We start from the raw sequence: 20,039 nt of genomic DNA on the forward strand, positions 1-20,039 counted from the left end.
GTACCAGAAGCTTTAGCATGTTCTGAAATAAGTTTTTATGAGTAGCTGTGAAACAATCCCTGCAATCAGGCAAGTTTCCTTTTATAACTGTGATTTGCACTTGGCATATTCCTCAAAGAATAAATCATAATATCTTTCTCAAGACAGTTGGCTGTTTCTAAATTCTACAGTTTAGTTCTATTATTCTAATAAAATTGAGAAACATTTTTTGAATCATACTTCAGTAACATCTTGCTAGCAAGGTGTTCATAAACTTACTGTGCCATAGAATAAAACCTTTCCAGGTTTTAAAGTAATTTTGATTTGACCTGTAGTTACTATAGAGATCAAATATATCCAGTCCAGCAGCTCTCAAAAATATTAAACTACCACAGTATAAGGGGTATGTCCCTTCCATGAAGCTCTAGAGGGAATCAGGTTGGTTCTGCAACAGCCAACATATTTTTAAATGATCTAGAGTTTGAAGTAAAAGGTTAAATGTGGTTATTCTAGGGGTTATTCAGAAGAACACAATTAATAGTAAAGAATTACAAAAAGCCCTAGCAAGAGCAAACAACTGGGAAATATTTTTCTATGATATTCACTGTGGACAGTTGTAAAGTAGCATAGAGGAACAAAATTGACCTTAACTGACATGTTAAACGATGTGAGCTAATAATGATGACTCAGGATATGCTGCTTGTTATTGTAAGATGTTCTTCTATAAAAATATATTCCTCAGTTGTCAGTGTAGTCCAAGAAGTGATCTTAACAATTATTAGGAAAAAATGGAAAATCAGAAGAAATAAGAAGGCTTCTGTATAAATCCATGGTGTCTTGGCTAACGTTGATACTTCTTGCCTTTTCAACTCAAAAAGTTTCAAATTGTGAAACTTTGGAAGGTGGAAAAGGGGATGAGCAAAGATATGAGACCATTTCCTTGTAGCAACTGAACAAATAGACTATGATGTCCAGACTGAGAATAGATCTTTAGAATCATGAATCAGAAAAAAGATGGCTATGCATTACCCCTTCTCAACGAAAAGACTTGGGAGAGAAGAGTCATAAAAGTAAATTAGCAAAGGACAGGTACAAAGCCAACATCTGGACTAATTTTCCCACGGTATATAGTTTATCTGTGAAACTCCTTGAGACAGTTGAATTCACTCAGGTTCAGCAAGCAGCTGGATAAGTTTGTGGAAGGACAATCCATTGGCTGTAATGTATTTAAGGTGCCATCTCTCATTCAAGAAATTTTGGGTCACAGAGAACACAGTTTTATGTTTGCTCTGCTCTTTGAAAGAGGTGACGGCCAAGCCCAAATGTCAGGGCAGATGCTGGGCTGGGCAGACTCTTGGCCACTCTCAGTGGTGCTATTTGCTGCATAGCTCACTATTTGATGAAGCTCTAGGATTTCCCTGATTCTGTCCTTGCTTTCAGTGATTGACTTGCTTATCTACTGGAGATGGTTTCTTTTACTCAGCATGGCTTACTTTGCCTAATGGTGCTGTAATTCAGATATTGCTCTCTTATTGCATTTTACACAGCTCAGAAAGGGCAAACAGACCTCAGAGAATCATCTTTATATTTACTATAGGTCTTAAAACAAACATCATCAAATAGCTTAATGGGATGTCAATGAAAATGAGGAAACCATCCTCTGATGTCAGTCACAGCATACTAAAGATAATACACTTCTACATTATTTATTAATGTAGAAGTAACTAATATTTAATTTAGCTATTCAGTTATTTAGATATTTAGTTTAATATTAACTAGTATTTTATTTAGTTATTTAGAGAGAATTTCACTGGAAAAATATCCTCTACCCACTCTTGAGCTCCAATCCATTTTTATGGAATCCTGCACACTGGTCCTGTCCAGGATATAGCCACTGTAATTATGCCCTTTTGATGTGCAGATTACATTGATAACTATAATGGAAGGCAATGAAAAGTGTACTTCATTATCTTGAAATTATCTGAAGCACCTAGGTAATTTTCATTACACTCACTTAAAGCCCTGTGTAAACAAACAATTTTATTTTATTTTTACAATTTGCTTTCTCATTTAAGATCTTACTGAGCTCTAGGCTGTGCAAAAGAAGATAAAAGATTGTTAAAGAAAGAAAAGTCAGTTTATATTAATAAAAGCTTTAGCAAAACAATATGTCATTAAAAAAAATCCTTGAAGCAGAACAAACTCAAGTTCAGTTGCCTAAAAGTTGATCATCATCAACATGATTTTGTACTCCTTGTGCATTACTTGTCTTCTTTTGACAAGAAAGTTACACAGCAGAAAGAAAATCCCATTTGAGTCCTGTTGATGTAGCGCTTCTGAAGCCAGTGAGATCTCTCTTGCACCAAAGTGTTCAGAAATATTTGCTGGCATGAATAAGTGGATAACATTTGCTGCATTTCTGTTTTCCTCCTTCCAGCAAACTGTGATTGCAAACATGCATTTTTGTACCAGCTAGTGTGATTGCATTATTAGCACAGTTTGGTCAGAATTTGCAGGGAAGTTTCAAGGGTTCAGAAGCAGGATATGGTTTTAGTTAATTTTTTTAGTCCTTAAAAAGCACAATTAAAAATAATTAGCGCACTGTTTTGTGTGACCATAATTTTTATATTCATACTTGCAAACTGGGTTTTAATGTAACAGAAAAGAAAAAAAACCTAAAAATGTCATGTTTTAGCAGAAGCTGATATTGCACTTTCTAGGGCTTAATACAACACTTCTTATGCAATCAATGACTGCACCAATATTGTGCACTCTGAGAAATATTGAGGGTTATAAAATACCCTGTGACTATTTTTAACCAGAGATCAGTGTTAAGCTGATTAAAATAAATGTTTGTTTAATTGAAACAGAATTCCAGTTATTACATAGTAAACTGCTTTTACATTGAGACTAAGACAGGCCAAATTCAATTGCAGAAAAACTGCATGAAGGAGTATCTTTCAGGGTCATCATTTATTCTGTGTTCTGTTTTGCTTTGCTTTGTTTTGATCCAGACTTATCACAGAGGTTTGGTGGGGTTTGGTTTTTTTTGGATTGGTTTTCTGGGATTTTTTTGTTTGGTTTGGTTTTATATCTATAAAAGGAAACAGAAGTTATGCTGGTTGTGGGAGAAGATCTGTTCTACAGGTGGTCATTGTTAGCACAGGCTCGGGGTTTCTCAACAGTGTTGCAAAATTCAGCCCCATCACAGGAGACATCACTGATCTGGGGGCCGAGCATGGGTCAGGGGGATGGATATATTGGTGAGAGGTCTGGAATCAGTGGAGACAGTTCTTCCCCTCTGGCTGTCACTGAACCTACTGGGAGAGGTGGCAGCCCTTGCTTAGAGTGGGTGCTGTGCCTCATTTCTATTGGCCTCTTGACATTTCCCATTGAAAACAAATCCCGGTGAGGGATACAACCTATATATGAGCAAAGCGGGATGTATGATTAATCTCACATCTCCTCACTTAGGTAGGGGAGATACTGCTTCTTTCTCACTTACCTGGTTATCTCACGGACTAAGCAGAAGGAAAAGTCACATTTGATCATCTCTAGTGGCTTCCTGTAATTCAGCCTTGTCCATTTGTGTTACACTCACCAGGCTGATTTTTCTGACTCAAGATAAAACCCATCATTAATTCAAGCCAAACCCACCAAGGTTTTGGAAGATCTGGAATTGGGCTCTTGAGTACCTCACAGGACTTAATACTCATAAAGACAATTTTGACCTGTTGTGGCAGGCAATTATATAAAACAATATATGTGGTTTAAAACATTATCACCAGAGATAAGGAAATCAAAGCCACATTATGAGCTTATTCTCCCCTATAGTGTATTAACCTATTAAAATATTCAGAGTACTCCTTCACAAAAGTGCATTAATGATTAAATGGAAGATGTCTGATGCTTTTATCACCATTTATGTTTGTCCTTTTGTAAGAAGAGTGGCATTAATTTATTTTAAGGAAAAAAAAAATAGAGGTAGCCTAACAGTGTTTAGGAGCTTTAAAATGAAAAACAAAGGCTCTGGGCAATACAGTCCTGCTTCCAAAATAATAATTCTTTCCACAGCACATTTTCAAGACATGTTTATTTTTAATGTAGATAATGATACATCCTTCAAAGTGTACAGATATTCTGCTTAACTTTCAATTATTACAACTTGAATATTAATTACTTTCATACAAATAGCTAAATATATTGACAAAGAAAAATGAAGCCGTAAAAAGAAATTACTGAACATCTGCTATTGTGAATGAGTTTTTCATCTGTGACTATACTCAGATTGTGTCAATACAAACTTTCAGGCACAGCATATTCCCTTGAGATGGTTCCTTTTTATCTGCATACTAATTGCATTCTTAATGAAATATATGGATTCTTTTAATTTTGATTGCCTAATTCTCCATATTGTTCATAAAACAAAAGGTTAAGAATGACCATATCTGATGTTTATGCCAACAATCATTTTGATTGATACCATATGTTGGGATTTTACATATCTTTTTCCTTTCATATGCATTCTTAGCATTCTGATATAAACGACACAAAAGGGAAAGCTTCTCGAACTCTTGAAAGTATAAATTACTATGAATTCCAACCTACTACAACATGAGCAACAAGAAGATAGCACATCCCAATGGTACAGGACACGATCATCATGGGGAAACCTAACCTGGAACAACAATAAAATAAAGCAAAGATTAATAAGGATACTACAGTTTGTTCTCCAACCAATTTGCAGCAAGGATATTTTGAATTATCCTACATATTCCAAGTGAAATGGAATGTTTATAGGGATGGTTAATACCAAAAGAAGAGATGTTCTGAGCATATAACAGTATCGTATTCAAGCTCACCTTTCTACCTCTAGCCTTAGAGATACAAGGTCAAAATTCACATAGTTTCATTGGTTTCAGAACGTCTGTTCCAATTTACATTGTCTCGGAATCTTGCATGTGTTATTGTTTTGGCATTTTTTAGGTTTTTTCCCATGCATACAACATGCAATTTTACAGGTAAAATAACAATTCTTATAAATTATGCAGCATTAGAAATTACTCTCAAGCATGCATCCCTTCAGATTAGGTGTGTGATCCTGGTATGGCACTTTGTAACACAATATATGGATCAAACTCATTAAATTGTTTCCCTGTTGATCTGAGTCACATACAGCTAGCACTTCTCTTTCATACCTCTCACCATGTCCAACAGATTTGAGTATTAACAGACTGTTGGAAATAAACCCCAGGCACTTGTAAAATTGCTGAAACTTTACTCTTCTACCCAAAAAACTATTTATTTTTCACCACAGGAAAAGATTTTCAGACAACACCCAGATTTAATACCTCTCTTTAGACTGAGAAACACAGAGAGCAGAGGCAGACAAGTGAAAAGGATGTTGTAGAGTTGGCCAAGTCCTGATGACTAAATGTGTAGATCTTTCAGATATGTGAGAAAGAAAGAAGTTTTCTGAAACTCAAAAGCATTTTTGTATGATACAAGAGCTCTGTGAAAAACACACTGCTGTGATCACACTCATTTGTTTTATGTTACTAAAATCACAAGGAGAACTGAGAGGAGAAATGATCATGCAACAAATGATATCCTTATACACTTTCTTTTGCCAGATTCAGACAAGAGTTTTCATAAAACTCAGAAAAGCACAGCAATGTTTTCTGAAGTTCAGCTTTTTATTAATTCTTTTTCTTGAACTAAGACCAACTCACACATGTGGGTATATTAATTCTGCCTTTTTGCCTTACTTGGCCCTTAGGAAGCTGAGAGAGTACTAAGAGATGATCATGTTGTAGAGGACAGGAGGACGTAATTCTCTGAGCTTGGTTGAATGAGCAGCTCCTTCCTTTAGCAAGTTATGGCTAGAAGAGACGTCTTGGGGCACTAAACGTAGCCCCCAGTTCCTCAGGCTGGGAAGTCCTTGCATATAATGAAAACTAAACTTCTCTATTGCTCATTGCCATCTGCTTTCTACCTGCAGCTGTGACATTACCCTAAACTCATGAGATCCTCATGAGATGTTTCTTCCATTGCTGTTTCTCTGGAAAGCTGACTGGCCGAGGCATAGATGTCACCAGCAGATTAGAATTGCTTTTAACAGTCATTGGCTTGAGTTTTGGAGAAAGAAATTTTACCAGCAGTGAAGGTCACTGCAAACACAAAAATAATGAGCACTAGCCTATAGAGTTTGTAGAATAACTGGGAAATTAATGAACACAAGCTCTCTAAAAATATGTTGGAATTATTTAGGAAAGAGCAAGTTTGTCCATAATGCCAGCTTCATGGTCACTCAACCCAGTATGGAAGTGTGCTCACCTCACACACCTACAGAAATAGATACAACCCAAGAGATAAAAAGTAAACCCTGGCAAGACAGAAAATGTCCAAAGAGAAGCCTGTCAGACTGATAGGTGCTCTCATTTCTGTGTCCTTGACACCCCTCTGAAGAAGTTAGCCTGGTTCCTTGTGTACAAGTGTCCCGGTGTCCATCACCCAATATTGCCTGCAAGATCTGCCTCAGAAGGACAGTTCCCAACATGCCTGGCTCCAGAGGCTTTCTTCTTCATCCCTCTAAGGTTTTGGACCTGGTGAGCTGGCCTTTTCTGCCATTTTGGCATCAAGCATCATTATTGCTCTTCTGGCTTCGAAAGCATTGATGTTAAGCTGTCATTTGGACTCGGGAAAAAAAAGGAGATTAGAGAGAAGGGCCAACTGTGTCCAAGACGTGAATGGACAAAGGTACAAAAGATTGCTAGAAAGGATTAGAGAATTGTTACAGCTTTCAAATATTTCCTGAAAAATTTGAAATGCATTTGGAGGATTTTTTGAAAGGTGAAAGGGGTTTTTTCCCCTTATGAACATGCATAAATTTACTGCAGAGAAGTGTTGTTTTCCAATCCAACTGGTCAGATCCTTGTTTTTGAATGACTTGTTTCTTGAAAGAGCTGAATCACTCTTCAATCATTAAACTATGATCAAGCTGATTATATTGTAAAACATAAGAGCTAATGCTTCTGCTGTGGTTATTTTAGGAAAAAAAAAAAAAAAAGACAAAAAAAGTAAATTAATTTCCTGGCTAGCCAGACCCTTCCCATTCTTCTGTCAGCCAAACTGGTCTGTGGCATTGCCTAATCTCACTTAGATAAAAGTGTCCTGATAGGACAAAAAAAAAAGCAAACCCAGCAATGGCTATAGGAATGAAATAGAGTAGCTAAAACCCCCTATTACATCCTTTAGTATATTTAATGAATGCCCCCTGTGGCTCTATCTCCATGACAGGCTAGCCACCTGGTGATTGCCACAGTGCTCATAAGAGCAGCGGCTGCTGTTTGACGGAAAACATAGATCTCTTGACCTCACACTTGGCAAGCAACGAGCTGCCACTGGGAAGATTGGAGACAGAGCAGATCTTAGTCTGTATTAATGCCACCTAACAGACCTCCCTGGAGAATGCACAGTAGCTCAGCAATGAATGGCAGTAATATGCCTTTGTGAAGAGTGGCAAGGGGAGGAAAGGATCCAAAAAATATTCAAGGGCTACTTGGTGACTGAAAAGAGAACAAAAAGGTTTGCTCAAACTTGGAGGAGGCAAATGCAAGAAAATGGATTAATTATACAGGGCCACATGCCGGAATTGGGATCATACCATCACTGTCACAGTGCCAGTCAAATGTGTAGCTGGAGGCAGGAGCAGCCGCCCTGGGGAGGAACCTCACTACACATAGTGTGGATGCTTGCATAGGGCACAATTGCAAAGCTGTTATTCTCATTGCATGGGCAATTACCCCACAACTTGAGGTCTCAATTTCAGGCTCTCTGGCCTGAGCACTGATGTAATTGGATCAAATTCAATGTGGAATTTGTGTACCAGAGCGAGAAGAGATAAACTCAGTAAGTATTAGTTACTGCAGAGTTAATAGATTCCTTGAGTATCATGGGATCATGCTATTTACACTACCCATTGTTCTTCCCCAAGGAACAGAAAGTTCCTGTCCCAGGCCACATATGACACAATATACAGGCACAAATTATTTTTTTAGTTATATTAAGTCCAAGAATGCATATTAAACAATGTAAAAATTATTTCCACCCACTTTTTTTTCCAGCATACCCCTAGGAATCAGAAAGGACCATGTCATTCTTTTGCTCCTCTCTAGGGAAAAGGATCAGTGGAGTCTAGAAGTTATTAAAACTTTTTGTATTCTAAAACTTTAAATTCATAAGAAACACTAATTATTATATTTGCTTAAAAATACATTTTTGCATCCTGCACTGCACTTTCCTTGTCTCTTCCTCTCTGCAGACAGGGATATATATACACAGAGACTGCATGGTTCAAAAAGTGCATCTTGGTACTCTGCAGCAGCTGAGGGAGGGTTTACCACTGCAAAGAGGAAGCAAGGTCAGATTCAAGCAAGGATTTAGCAGTCACCCCTTTTTTCCCCTCCTCCTCTTCATATTAGAGGCTTACATGGAAAACTCCTATCTAAATGAAATCGCCCAGCCTAAATATACACAAAAAGCAGATGTCAGCTCAGTGTGAGATAGTGAGAATGTCTCAAGTGAGAGCCCCAGGGACCTGTCTTGGACAAAGTTTTACTTATTAATAACTTCAGCTATCCAGTAAGGAAAAGCTTGCAAATTGTCCCAATGTGGGAGAGATGTCAGACTCTGTGGAGAGCAGAATTCAGTATGTTCTTTCTCAGAAAATCAAAATGAGAATTTGAAATGAACAAAATGAAACTCTGTGAAGGTAAGTGTGAAATATGTATTAGAAGTCAACTGTGGGCATAAAACTAGCAAGAGAAGTGAACCTTTTTGCTGGAAATGACCTAGATATTTCTAACTCTGTCTTACTGCAAGATTTCTGGCCCTGTATTTACTTGGAAAAAAGAAAACACCTGTATGATTATTCTGGGAATAAAATCAATTGTTAATAAGTTTCTATGGATGTGAATACTACAGTTTTCTTAGGTTATAAGTTTATCCAATATTATTTGCTAAATAATAATAGTGAAGCCTTTGGGGTCAGAATTGACGTTTTTTTAATAAACTGGTTTTCTACATTACCTTGCATCTCTATTTTGTGATGATTCAAGAGCCAGTAGGATCCAGTATGTATAAGACCCAGGTTCATTGCCCTGTTCTGCTTGATTTGGGACACAAAATACAAGATGTTCTCATGCATGAAAACCTTGCCTACATGCACTACCTTCACTGACAGCTCATAACTTGCACAGCCTATGCATTCTTGGGGAAATCTGTGGAAGGAGCATGTGTCCTAAGAAAGGGGGAACCTTCAGGGGATTCTCAGTGGAAAAACAGCAGCAGAAATCTCCCAAGACCAAACCACTGGCATTGAAAGAAGACTGGTGGTAGACAGGGGTGAGAGTTAAAAAAAGTTAAAGCCAACTTCTACTCCTACTTGTATTTACAATTTAATGCAAAATTTAAATTCAACTGGTAGAGTTTCATCAGGCTTAAAATTTTGTTTTTTCTCAATTTGTATCAGTTTCGTGCTGCAAGCTCTACAGAAGTTATAACCTCAGCTTTTTCAGAAACAGACAGGGCCTGTACAGATGATGGACACTAATGGAACATGAACCATGAACTTGTCTTTGCAACAGGTAAGGCTAATGGCATCTTGGGATGCATTAAGAAAATATTACCAGCAGGTTAAGAGAGGAAATCCTTTCCCTCTATTCAACACTGCTGAGGCTACACCTGGAGTGCTGGATCCAGTTTTGGCCCTCCCAGGACAAGAGATGTGGACATAATGGAGAGAAGGGCTACAGTGAAGGGCTACAATGACTGCAGGACTGGAAGACCAATAATACAAGGAAAGGCCTGAGGGCTGGGGCTGTACAGCCTGGAGAAGAGAAGGCTCAGAGGGGAACTCATCAATGTGCATAAATTCTTGGGTCCATTGTATAAAGAGCACAGGACCAGGCCTTCCTCAGTGATGCCCAGGGAAAGGACCAGAGACAACACAAAATGAAACACAGGAGGTTCTGTCTGAACAGCAGGAAACACTTTTTTTTTTTACTGTGTTGGTGACCAAGCACTGACACAGGTTGCCCAGGGAGGTTGTGGAGTCTCTATCCTTGGAGGTATTCAAAACTCATATGGATATAGGCCAGAGAAATAGGATCTAGGTGGTCCTGCTTGAGACAGACCTCCAGAGGTCCCTTCCAAACTCAAGCACTCTATAATTCCCAGACTTTTATTTGCTCCTCTGTTATTCAATGCAGGATAAGTAGGCATCATCTGCACACCTGAAGATTGACATCTCATCAGAAAATATTTAATGAAGAACAGAAGACAGATAATTCTTCTCAATCTTGGACAGTCTCTCACTGTATGCAGTGTTTTGTTCTGGAATTTTGATAAATATGAACTCATTCTTAAAAGAATATCTAAAAGTCTCTGAAAACAACCTCAAAAAAGAGACTCAGGTGTAGGCATGCCTAGGAAATATGTAAGGTTAGTTCTGAACAAAAAGAAAGTTACACATTTTAAGAAATGTCATAATTCAACTTGCAACATAAGTAATTTTCTTTTCAACGAAAGGAAATAACCACAATATTCACCCTACTTCTTCTTTCCCTTTCTATCAATGCAGACTACCTTCTGAATGTCCTGTCATTTCACTTGTATCAAGCTTTCCATCGCTGCTAGTCTTTGACATACTGATACACCTTATCTGAAAGTATGGACTTTCCTATCAGCTTAAAGAAAATATATTCAAAATGTTTATCACATACCCATGACCCCTTCAAATCCAGACACCTGTTGTAGCTCAGAAAACAGGTGGCTAAAACAGCAAGTGATCATTAATTTAACATTAAATGACTGTGAATTTCATATAGTCTGGAATTACATAAAAATTATAGTGTAGTTACCTACTAGTTACGACACATCGGAGTTTCTGTGAAATTTAAAACATGGAACAAAACCTATAATTCTATATTCATCTGCTTGTTAAATTTTGTAACAATTTCTCATTATATTCTGTGTGTTTGAATCTATGCCAAGATTTTCCATAGAATTACTGCCTGGAGTAAACTTAAGATAGGGAAAATCAGATCCTGAGTGAGAAAATAGAAAAGTGCTATGGTTTGCCTCCTACCATCTACAATATTCTCCTATTGTTGTAACCTCAACATAGATGTATGCAGAACAAGCAATGGGCCTTTCCTTGGCCTTCCAAAGTCTGATCACCAAAAGAAAAATTTCAGACTTCAGTTCTGAGAGAATAGTTGGTCTGCCAACTCCACCTGGCAGTTTCAAATTACTGTTAATACAATATTTGTTGCAGTCTCTGTCTAGATCTCTGTGGTGCAACTGAGATTAAATACAAGACTGTCAGAATAAGTGACTCTGATAATTATCCAAAGCCTATTCACTTATGCTAAGTTAGTAGCCAGTAAGAGAAATCATGAAAAAAATTGGAAAACACATCACTTCTAGTAAAAAAGATACTGTAACTGATCATTTAAAAATCAGCAAGACAATTGTTAGATGAAAGGGTACCTCACCTTTCATTTTAAAATAAATATACTATTCCAATAGAAAAATGTGAAATCCTGCAGACAGCCAGGGAAGAACACAATCTCAAGTACAGAAACAGACCTGAACACACAGAACTAGGGGCGATGTTTTTCTTGGAAAGACCAGCATAATGCAGATAAATTTGTCTGTGTGGATCTACCTAGATGCACATATGCACTTCAGTCAAACAACCCCATTCTACAGGTTTGGGAAAGAGTGGCTGGAAATCTACCCCATGGAAAAGGACCTTGGGGTGCTGGTCAACAGCCACTGAACATGAGCCAAATTATGCCCAGGTGACCAAGAAGGGCAATGGCAATGTGGTCTGTGTCAGAAATAGTCTGGCCAGCAGGATCAGGGCAGGGATTGTGCTCCTGTGCTGGTGAGGCCACACCTTGAGCCCTGTGTTCAGTTTGGGCCCCTCACTTTCACAAGAAAGACATTGGGGTGTTGGATTGTATCCAGAGAAACAGAGCTGGTGAAGGGGCTGGAGCACAAGTCCTGTAAGGAGCAGCTGAGGAAGCTGGAGCTGTCTAGCTTGGAGAAGAGCAGGCTCAGGAGTGACCTTATTGCTCAACTACTACTGGAAGGAGGTTGTAGCAAGGGGTCAGTTGGTCTCTTCTGAGCAACCAGTGATAGGGCAAGAGGAAACAGCCTCAAGTTTTGCCAGGGAAAGTTTAGGTTGGATGTTCAGAAGAATTTCTTCACTCAAAGGGTGGTTAGGCATTGGAACAGGCTGCTTAGGGAAGTGTGGAGCCACCATCCCTGATGGTGAACTCTGCAGTGTTAGGATAATGGTTGGGTTTGCTAATGTTCAGGGTCTTTAACAACCTAAAGGATTCTAAGTTTCTACGAATATTAGGGGAACATCTCTATAGACAGACTAGTTCATACCCTACTAAGTGTGACATGCCATGATGAAGTGCAGCATAAAGATTCAAGATGATCTGTTAGTGTTTTTTGTGACTTCTTGTCACCCTTGGATCTACCATCACATATTAGCAATATATTTGATCTCCTTTTAGGAGATATATCTCTCTCATCCCAAAATAAATTTTATCCTCAATTTGCAGTTTCTGGTTTTGTTATGAAACCTTCATGCCATTCTAAAGTCTAGGAAATACAAATGTATGTAATTGGTTCAGCTTCTGGGGAAAGCCATAGTTATTCCTCTCCCACACATCTGTGTAATGAGGTGTGGTTGAGCTCAAGAAGATTAAAATCATCATGGCTGACTAGAAGAGAAAATCAATTAAGTACATCTTGTCTGACAGCACTTGTTCTCATGAATTGTTTGAATGGTTCTGATACAAATATTCTACTAATGAGATAGATTCATACAAAACCAGTGAGGTTTACTGTGAAAAAATGAATGCATTAGGACTGTTGAAATAGGTTTTGCAATATTTGCAGTAACATTTTCTGTATTTTATGAAACATTTAATGTATTGTAAACTCACTTCTGACAATTATATGCTTTTCTGCCCTTGCAAAAAACAAATTCGAGGCTTAAGGACATTTTTCTTAAAATACCTTTTTATAGCTCAAATCTCCCTGCTATAGAAATGTCACATAAAATGTTTTGCATGTTTTTGAAACAAACTGTACCTACCCATTTTTTTAGACTACAGTGTATTTGTATATGGTTTAAACAAATCAAAGATAATGGATATGGCAGAAATTTACTGTGATTTATTTTGGTTCCAAAATGTTTCAAATTAAATAACCCTTACTAACTCTTTATTATTTTGCTTTTTCTTAGCAAGGATTCAGGAGAGGAAGTTGCTTGAATGTTATTTCCATTAACGTTCTTAATCCCAACCCTCACAAATGGTATCTTGGGGCACTTTTCTTGGGTTTTATTTTCTTCCAAATGGACTCTTTTATTTTGGTTACAGCACAAGATAAAAGGAAATTGCATTTTATGGTAGAGATTAATCAGCCCATTCTTTAATAATTTCATCAGGGTACACTCAACTATTTAAAAAACCCTAGACTTTGCTAAAAAGCCAGATGTTGCATAAAAAGGAATATGTTCCACCCTCTTCTCTTTTTCTCTCCACTTTGAGATTCCCATTCTAGTGCCACACAATGTAATGATAGAGAACTCATGTACAGAAGTTCACCAGGACAAAGGAGCAATGTAATTGCATTTTGAATTAAGAAGTAGAAGGATGTTTCCTGTGCACTAATGATTATTTTTCATTATGAATTCAGCAGATGCCTCCTGATAAAAGGCTGTTAATGATGTAAGGTCAGTAAACTTTCCACCACAAACCCTATGCTACAGGCTGTGCAGCCTAAGAGAACAGCAGAGTGGAGATTTTCATTCCAGCAGGGTGCACTTGGAGGTTTCCCTCCAACCCACCATGAAATGTTAACCAAAGGTAAATGAGGGGGCAGATGGAGCCTCACAAGCCCTCGCTGCCATCATGGTGCACTACAGTGCACAGGCCTTTCTGCCCCAGAGAAGCCACAGATCTGTGCACTTACCTGCTCCTTACAAGGAAAACTTTTGTAAATAGTCTAATTTTAAATGCACTAGCAAGCTATGGTTAAATTGAGTGAATCCTATTCTAAGTGCATCCATTCCACAGCATGTTATGGTTCCCATGTAAAAAGTATTACAAAAATAAATAATGTATAAATATAGCCTCTGGATTGTCACAGATGTATATACCAACATTTTTAATGAGATGAAAGAAAATCATAGAATCATAGAATGGTCTGAATTGGAAGAGACCTTAAAAATCATCTAGTTCCAACCCCCCTGCAGTGGGTAGGGATAACATCTCACTAGACCAGGTTCCTCAGATCTCCCTCCAGCCCAGCTTTAAACACTTCCAGGGATGGGATATCCACAGCCTCTCTAGGTAACCTGTTCTAGTGTCTCACCAGCTTCACAGTAAAGATGTTTCTAATATCTCATCTAAGCCTGCTTTCTGTTTGGAGCCTTTATGGTCTTGTAAATAGTCTCTCTCCATCTTTCTCCCAGGCTCCTTTCAGGTACTGAAAGACCACAACAAGGTCACCCCATGGAGACCTAACAGATGGGGAAGACAGAAAAAGTATTATGTAGGAAGGCAAATAAGTACCACCAGCAGGATGATTAAACATGGGCTTAGCTACATGAGCAGTTCACAGCTATTGTAATCAATCAGGCAGAGGCATCACTGTCTAATTGTTACAGATGGCCGACTTAGGGCTTAAGGCACTTCCAGCTGATAGGGCAGAGCTTGAGAAAGTCCAGTTCTCAATTCCTAAAAATGTACTACATTTTCAGAAATTTATTTGAGAAAGACACATTTGTCCTGGTGTTGTCATCTAACCCACACCATCATGAGTGTTACTCAGGCTTGTGTTGGGAATAGGAATTATTATATATATTATATATAAAAATAGAGTGCCTGAAACGAGGCAAAAACAGAAATAAAAGTACTGGATTTTTTTTTTTTTAATTATGAAGATAATACTTATATTTTCAACACGTGGGTGAAAATTAAGATGCTTGCTACACTAATTTCTGCTTCCCACCTCCCACCTCCAGCTCTGCAGTGGAAGAGAAGGATTGCTACTCCTGTAATGCAAGCATGGAAATGGGTCTACACTTAACTGATAACAGAACACAGGAGGGTAATGGAAGGTCACTAAAAAGTGAGTTATGTAGGACATGGCCTGGGTCAGCAATTTACACCCAGGTTACATCCAGGTACCCCAGTGTTCATCCTCTTTCTGTTTTAGTCCTTTGAACAGCTTGGACAGTCAAAAGGTTGGTTTAAGTGTAATCAAGTGATTCTCAACTGTTCCTAAGTCCCACCAGAGAAACACAAAATTAACTTTCTGAAATATCAGGATTATTTTTACACATATGTTTAAGATATTTTTTCATTTTAGTTTATTTCTCTAAATTGGGCCTTTCCAGATAAGGTTAACAGAGTTTTGCCTTTTTGTGTCTTAGAACAAGAAGGTATAGTAACATATTTTAATGCATTTTTACCTTAGCATTATGAAAAAATCTGAAACAAGCTAAGTATTAATATCCTTACAGTGCCAGAGATGGAATATGAGTATTTATTGAGTGGAATATTTAGGGGATTTTTTCCTTTGCCTTCAGAAAACCTATTATTAAGATAGTTTCCATAATACTAGAAAAACTATTTATCTATATGATATTTATTTTGAACCTCTAATATTTTTTTTTATTATGAGCAAGCAGTAAAGAAAATAACAAATAGCTTAATAACAAGCAAAAAAGAAGAACAAAAACCCAACATAAATGCTTTTAAAATTATTTAGTAATATTTAGTAATATATATCAAACAGTACCACAAAGAAGAAAAAAAACAAACACAGAAATCCTCCAGCCCAACACTCTTTTATAATCTTTCTTAGGGACTATCATTTCCTTTTTCTTTACTGGACTTTTCTAAGAGGTGCAATAAAATAGAAACTTCACAACAAAAACAATCAAAAAACTGAACAAAGAAAACCACAAACAAACAACACTCTCCAACAACCCAAACAAACACCTCCAAAGAAAGCTCCCCAAACCAACAAAATTTTATTTTTTTGTCAGGGGTGAGTTTTGTACCTCCTCCCATAAAAGCAGTTCTTAGTCACTATCAATTTAAAACCATTCTCAATACCTAACCACTCTTGTTTTAGCCTATATTGAGCTGCTATTTTTCTGTTTAAAACTTTAGACCAGCCCTATTTAAATAACCTTCATTGAAGCTGAAAACCTGAAAGTAATGATCAGGAAGCTATAATTAAAGTGTTTTACTAGTGCTGTTTATATTAATGCAGTACCCCTGAGTTTAATATAATCAGGAAGATAATTTTATTTAAGTTATCAAAATTCACTTCTAAGTTCAAGCAGCAAAAAAACAAGGAATACAGTAAATACTACCACATCTTTTGTGTAAAAATAGTGTCTAGTTTGCACAGGAGAATAAAAATCTATTTCCCAGTCCATAAAAAGCAGTACTTCCTTCAAGCTGCTGTAAATTCAAATGCATTATAATGAAAATAATGTAAACAATAACTCCTCCTTTCTTCTGATTGTGATGGAAGGCACCAGGATAGTCTGTTTAATACATTATCTAGTAACAAGGAAAATCACTTTGCTAGTTCTATTAAAAATATCAATTTTTTGAGAAAATTAAATGCCCTGAAAATTTATATTATGATGTGACTACAAATACCTGCATGATGCCTTGGCAGGCAAATATAAAGCATTGGATAAAGCAAACTTTATCTGCAGAAAAATTAATATTTTCTCATAAGAAGGTTTATTAATCAGGGTATAAATGGCAAATGTATCTATAAAGTTTCATACTGACGGTGTTCTCTGAGTTGTCAGATTTCATATCTCTTTCTGCCATCTAAGTTATCTTTTTGTTTGGCTCTCTTGCAAATTGTTTTCCAAAACAGTGTTTGGAGATGCAGAATTTCTCCAAGCAAGTATTCTCCAGCCAGCACTGAATAATTCTGGTAATTGCAAAAATACCCTATTTAATTAGAAAATAATTTTCTAATTTCAACAATGTTTGAATAACACTCTTGTTCAGCATCTATAGTGACTGTCTAATCAAATTGAGCATGTTGTAATTAACTAAAATTTTGGCATTTGATGAATCTGAATGAAGCTGAAAAAAGTAGGAATGTTTTCAAAAAAAAACCCAATTTATATCAGAACATAAGACATTACACATGTGAGAATTTAAATATGTGTTGCTCAATACAAAAAACTGTGTGAACTTTATATCATCTCCCAGGTGACACAGAAACAGAACCTGAGTTAAGGCCGTTTGGCTTTTTTCCTCTCAAAAACAAATTACAAAAATCACGTAAATGAGCAAGAACTTGGCTCATTCTTCTCTTCTTTGAATCACCTCTGCTTGCCTGGACTTGTTCCCTTCTCAAGCTCCCTTTTGTCCCTGCTCCCACCAACTCATTCATCCACAGCTTTGGACACACTCTTTGTTGGAACAGGACTATCCCATTTCTTTGTGAGCTCAAACCCTGTTCCTGGGCACACAACTCGTACTCCAAAATGACCTTTCAAGAGCTGTTTCTCTCCAGTGACTACAATGAGAGCCAAGAATAGAAATAAAGATATCAACACTGTAGAATGAAAAAGTGAGGTGAGATGAATCTTGCCTTTACTGACAAGCAGCTCCATCAACACTAGAAAATAATGAAGCCTTATTTCCTATCTCTTTGTGTCTTAAGTTTGATTGACTTTCTGTCTAGGTAGAAACCTTTTCTTGTAACTTGTAACAATGCTCACCTACATGGATTTTTTCCGTGTGGCATCAGAATGCTCTTTCCCTCAGTGAGAATATTAATAGGGTTTCTTTCCTCTTCCCAGCCACCAACTTTGATGGCATTTCAGGGATTTTGATTATACTTGAGGAATCAAGCCCCCTACCCCACCATTCTCTCCCCTGCCAGAAGTGTTTGAAGTTGATAAGCATATTCAGAAGTTCTTAGGTGGAAAACACAGCGACACATTCACAGCAATGTGATTGTACAGGAAAGCAGAGGAAAATTTAGGCTTTGATGGAAAGAAAGGAACAAAAAACTTATCAAAGGCTTTTTTTTTTCTGAAACATACTTGTTACAAGGTGATAACTTGATACAAATTAAGAAGGATTGGGGCACGGGATCTAGCTTTGCATGTGCTTCCATTATATAGTTCCAGTTTCCAATTCAATCAGAGTGCTTAATGCACGGGAAGGTAACAGGGAAGAGAAAGAAATGTGAAGTCAGTTTGTCAAACATTTTACAATTTCATGTAATTCCCAAGAAATTGTTAAGTTATATAGGAAGACTAAAATTCAGTTACTAAAAAAAGAAAATATTATTATCACAATTTAATTTTAAATTGCAGCAGGATTTATTTAGTGTACTGCTGTTGATACTGCCACAGCATATACTTCTCACCTTAACAGGAAGTAGAAAAGTGAAGTTCTATTTACTGGTGTATTTTTAAAAGCTGTAAGACTTAATGAACAATCCCTAACAGAGTTCAAAGGCTTCAAGATTTTAATCAGTTTACAACTCAGATGTATATCTATCAAACATGAAAACATCACCATAGTAGGGAATAGTATATAATTATGGCTCAAAGCGATAATACTTCTGCATAAAATTTTTATTCTGAATAGTTACATATTCTAAATACTGTTCATAAATCTCACAAAGCCAAAAAATAATATTCCATCAGTGTACCTTAAACCTGAAAAATCCAATTATTCTTATGATAAAGAATAATATCTGCCAAAATATAAAGAACAAGTGAGCTATTTACATGTATTAGTTGAAATTATTAAGGACTAAAAATGTATTTGAAGACTTTTTGTAAATGTAACGACATCATTATTTTGGACTAAATATACCATGCCCTGGTAGTTACAATGGAAATAAACAACTTGCACGAATGTCCCTGAAGTAATTTATTTAATGATAAGCTTCAGCACATACTTAGTGCTTCAAATTCTTCTATGCATTGACATACTAATTGCTAGCACTTTAGAATATACACTGACTCAATATACTTTGTGTCAGAAGAATACAGTCAGATTCCTAGTATAATATTGAAAACATGGGATAATCTTAGTAACCATTTAACTGAGGAGATATTTATTCTGCAGTTTGAATAGAACAATGAGACACCACCGAAGGCCATGTAAACACGAGAAGTGTTTGAAGGCTTAACCAAAAGCTTTTTGAATGTCAGTATACCAGATACAAAGCTTCTTTTCTTTAGTATACATGTACATGCATTCATGGCAGAGAAAGGAAATTAGTTCACGGTGTAAGTCAAAAATCTCTGTGGGGCCAATGAGAAACATATACATGACCTTCTGCCTACTTCTCCTTGTAAAGCAAATAAATCTTGTGCAATATTCACAGCATCTGGTGGTGTCAGCTCCACAATCTAATTCAGACAATTCAGTTTTCCTCCATGTTAGTGTATCTATATAAATAAAGAGGTTTTTCCTCAATAAGTTGTAATGTTTATTTCAACAAAGAGGAGACTTCATTTCAAGCCTCAGCTTGGCCCTCCCTTTTTTTTTTTCTGCCAGTGACAGAAACTTTAAAAATACTCGATAATAATAGAACATTTAATTTTATTACCAACAAAATCACTCTCACAGTAGAGTCCCCTCCACTGACCTCTGAAGTGAAACTAGAAGCAATGTTCCTTTCCTCCCAGCAAATCACTGGTTTTGACATCTGCCTGTACTATTCTTGGCCTTGGAGGCCTCTTCCTCTTCCAGCTTTCCACTGATCTCTCTTCACATCTATGTCACTGAATCCTCTTGCCAAAGGGATGCTCTTCTTGACCCTCTTCTCCCACTTCCCTTGCTTCTCACTCCAGATAATTTCACCACAGACTACATGCAATTCAGCAGTCTCCTGTGCTGACAATTCACTGATCTTGTTCTCTCTAATTAATCTAACCTCACTCTCTTCAAATC

The 20,039-nt window shown here is 37.0% G+C and overlaps 1 protein-coding gene across 1 annotated transcript in view; it reads right to left on the bottom strand.

Annotated features, from left to right (window-relative positions):
- Positions 1-4,072: 4,072 nt before the first annotated feature.
- Positions 4,073-20,039, bottom strand: part of OCA2 (OCA2 melanosomal transmembrane protein) — a 184,095-nt gene continuing 168,128 nt past the window's right edge. Inside the window, exon 24 of the mRNA XM_064408163.1 lies at positions 4,073-4,657. Within this exon, the coding sequence (XP_064264233.1) occupies positions 4,570-4,657 (88 nt within the window). The 3' untranslated portion in view covers positions 4,073-4,569. The remainder of the gene's footprint in view (positions 4,658-20,039) is intronic.

The sequence above is a fragment of the Passer domesticus genome, chromosome 2 (genome assembly GCF_036417665.1).
Source record: "Passer domesticus isolate bPasDom1 chromosome 2, bPasDom1.hap1, whole genome shotgun sequence".
NCBI lineage: Eukaryota > Metazoa > Chordata > Aves > Passeriformes > Passeridae > Passer > Passer domesticus.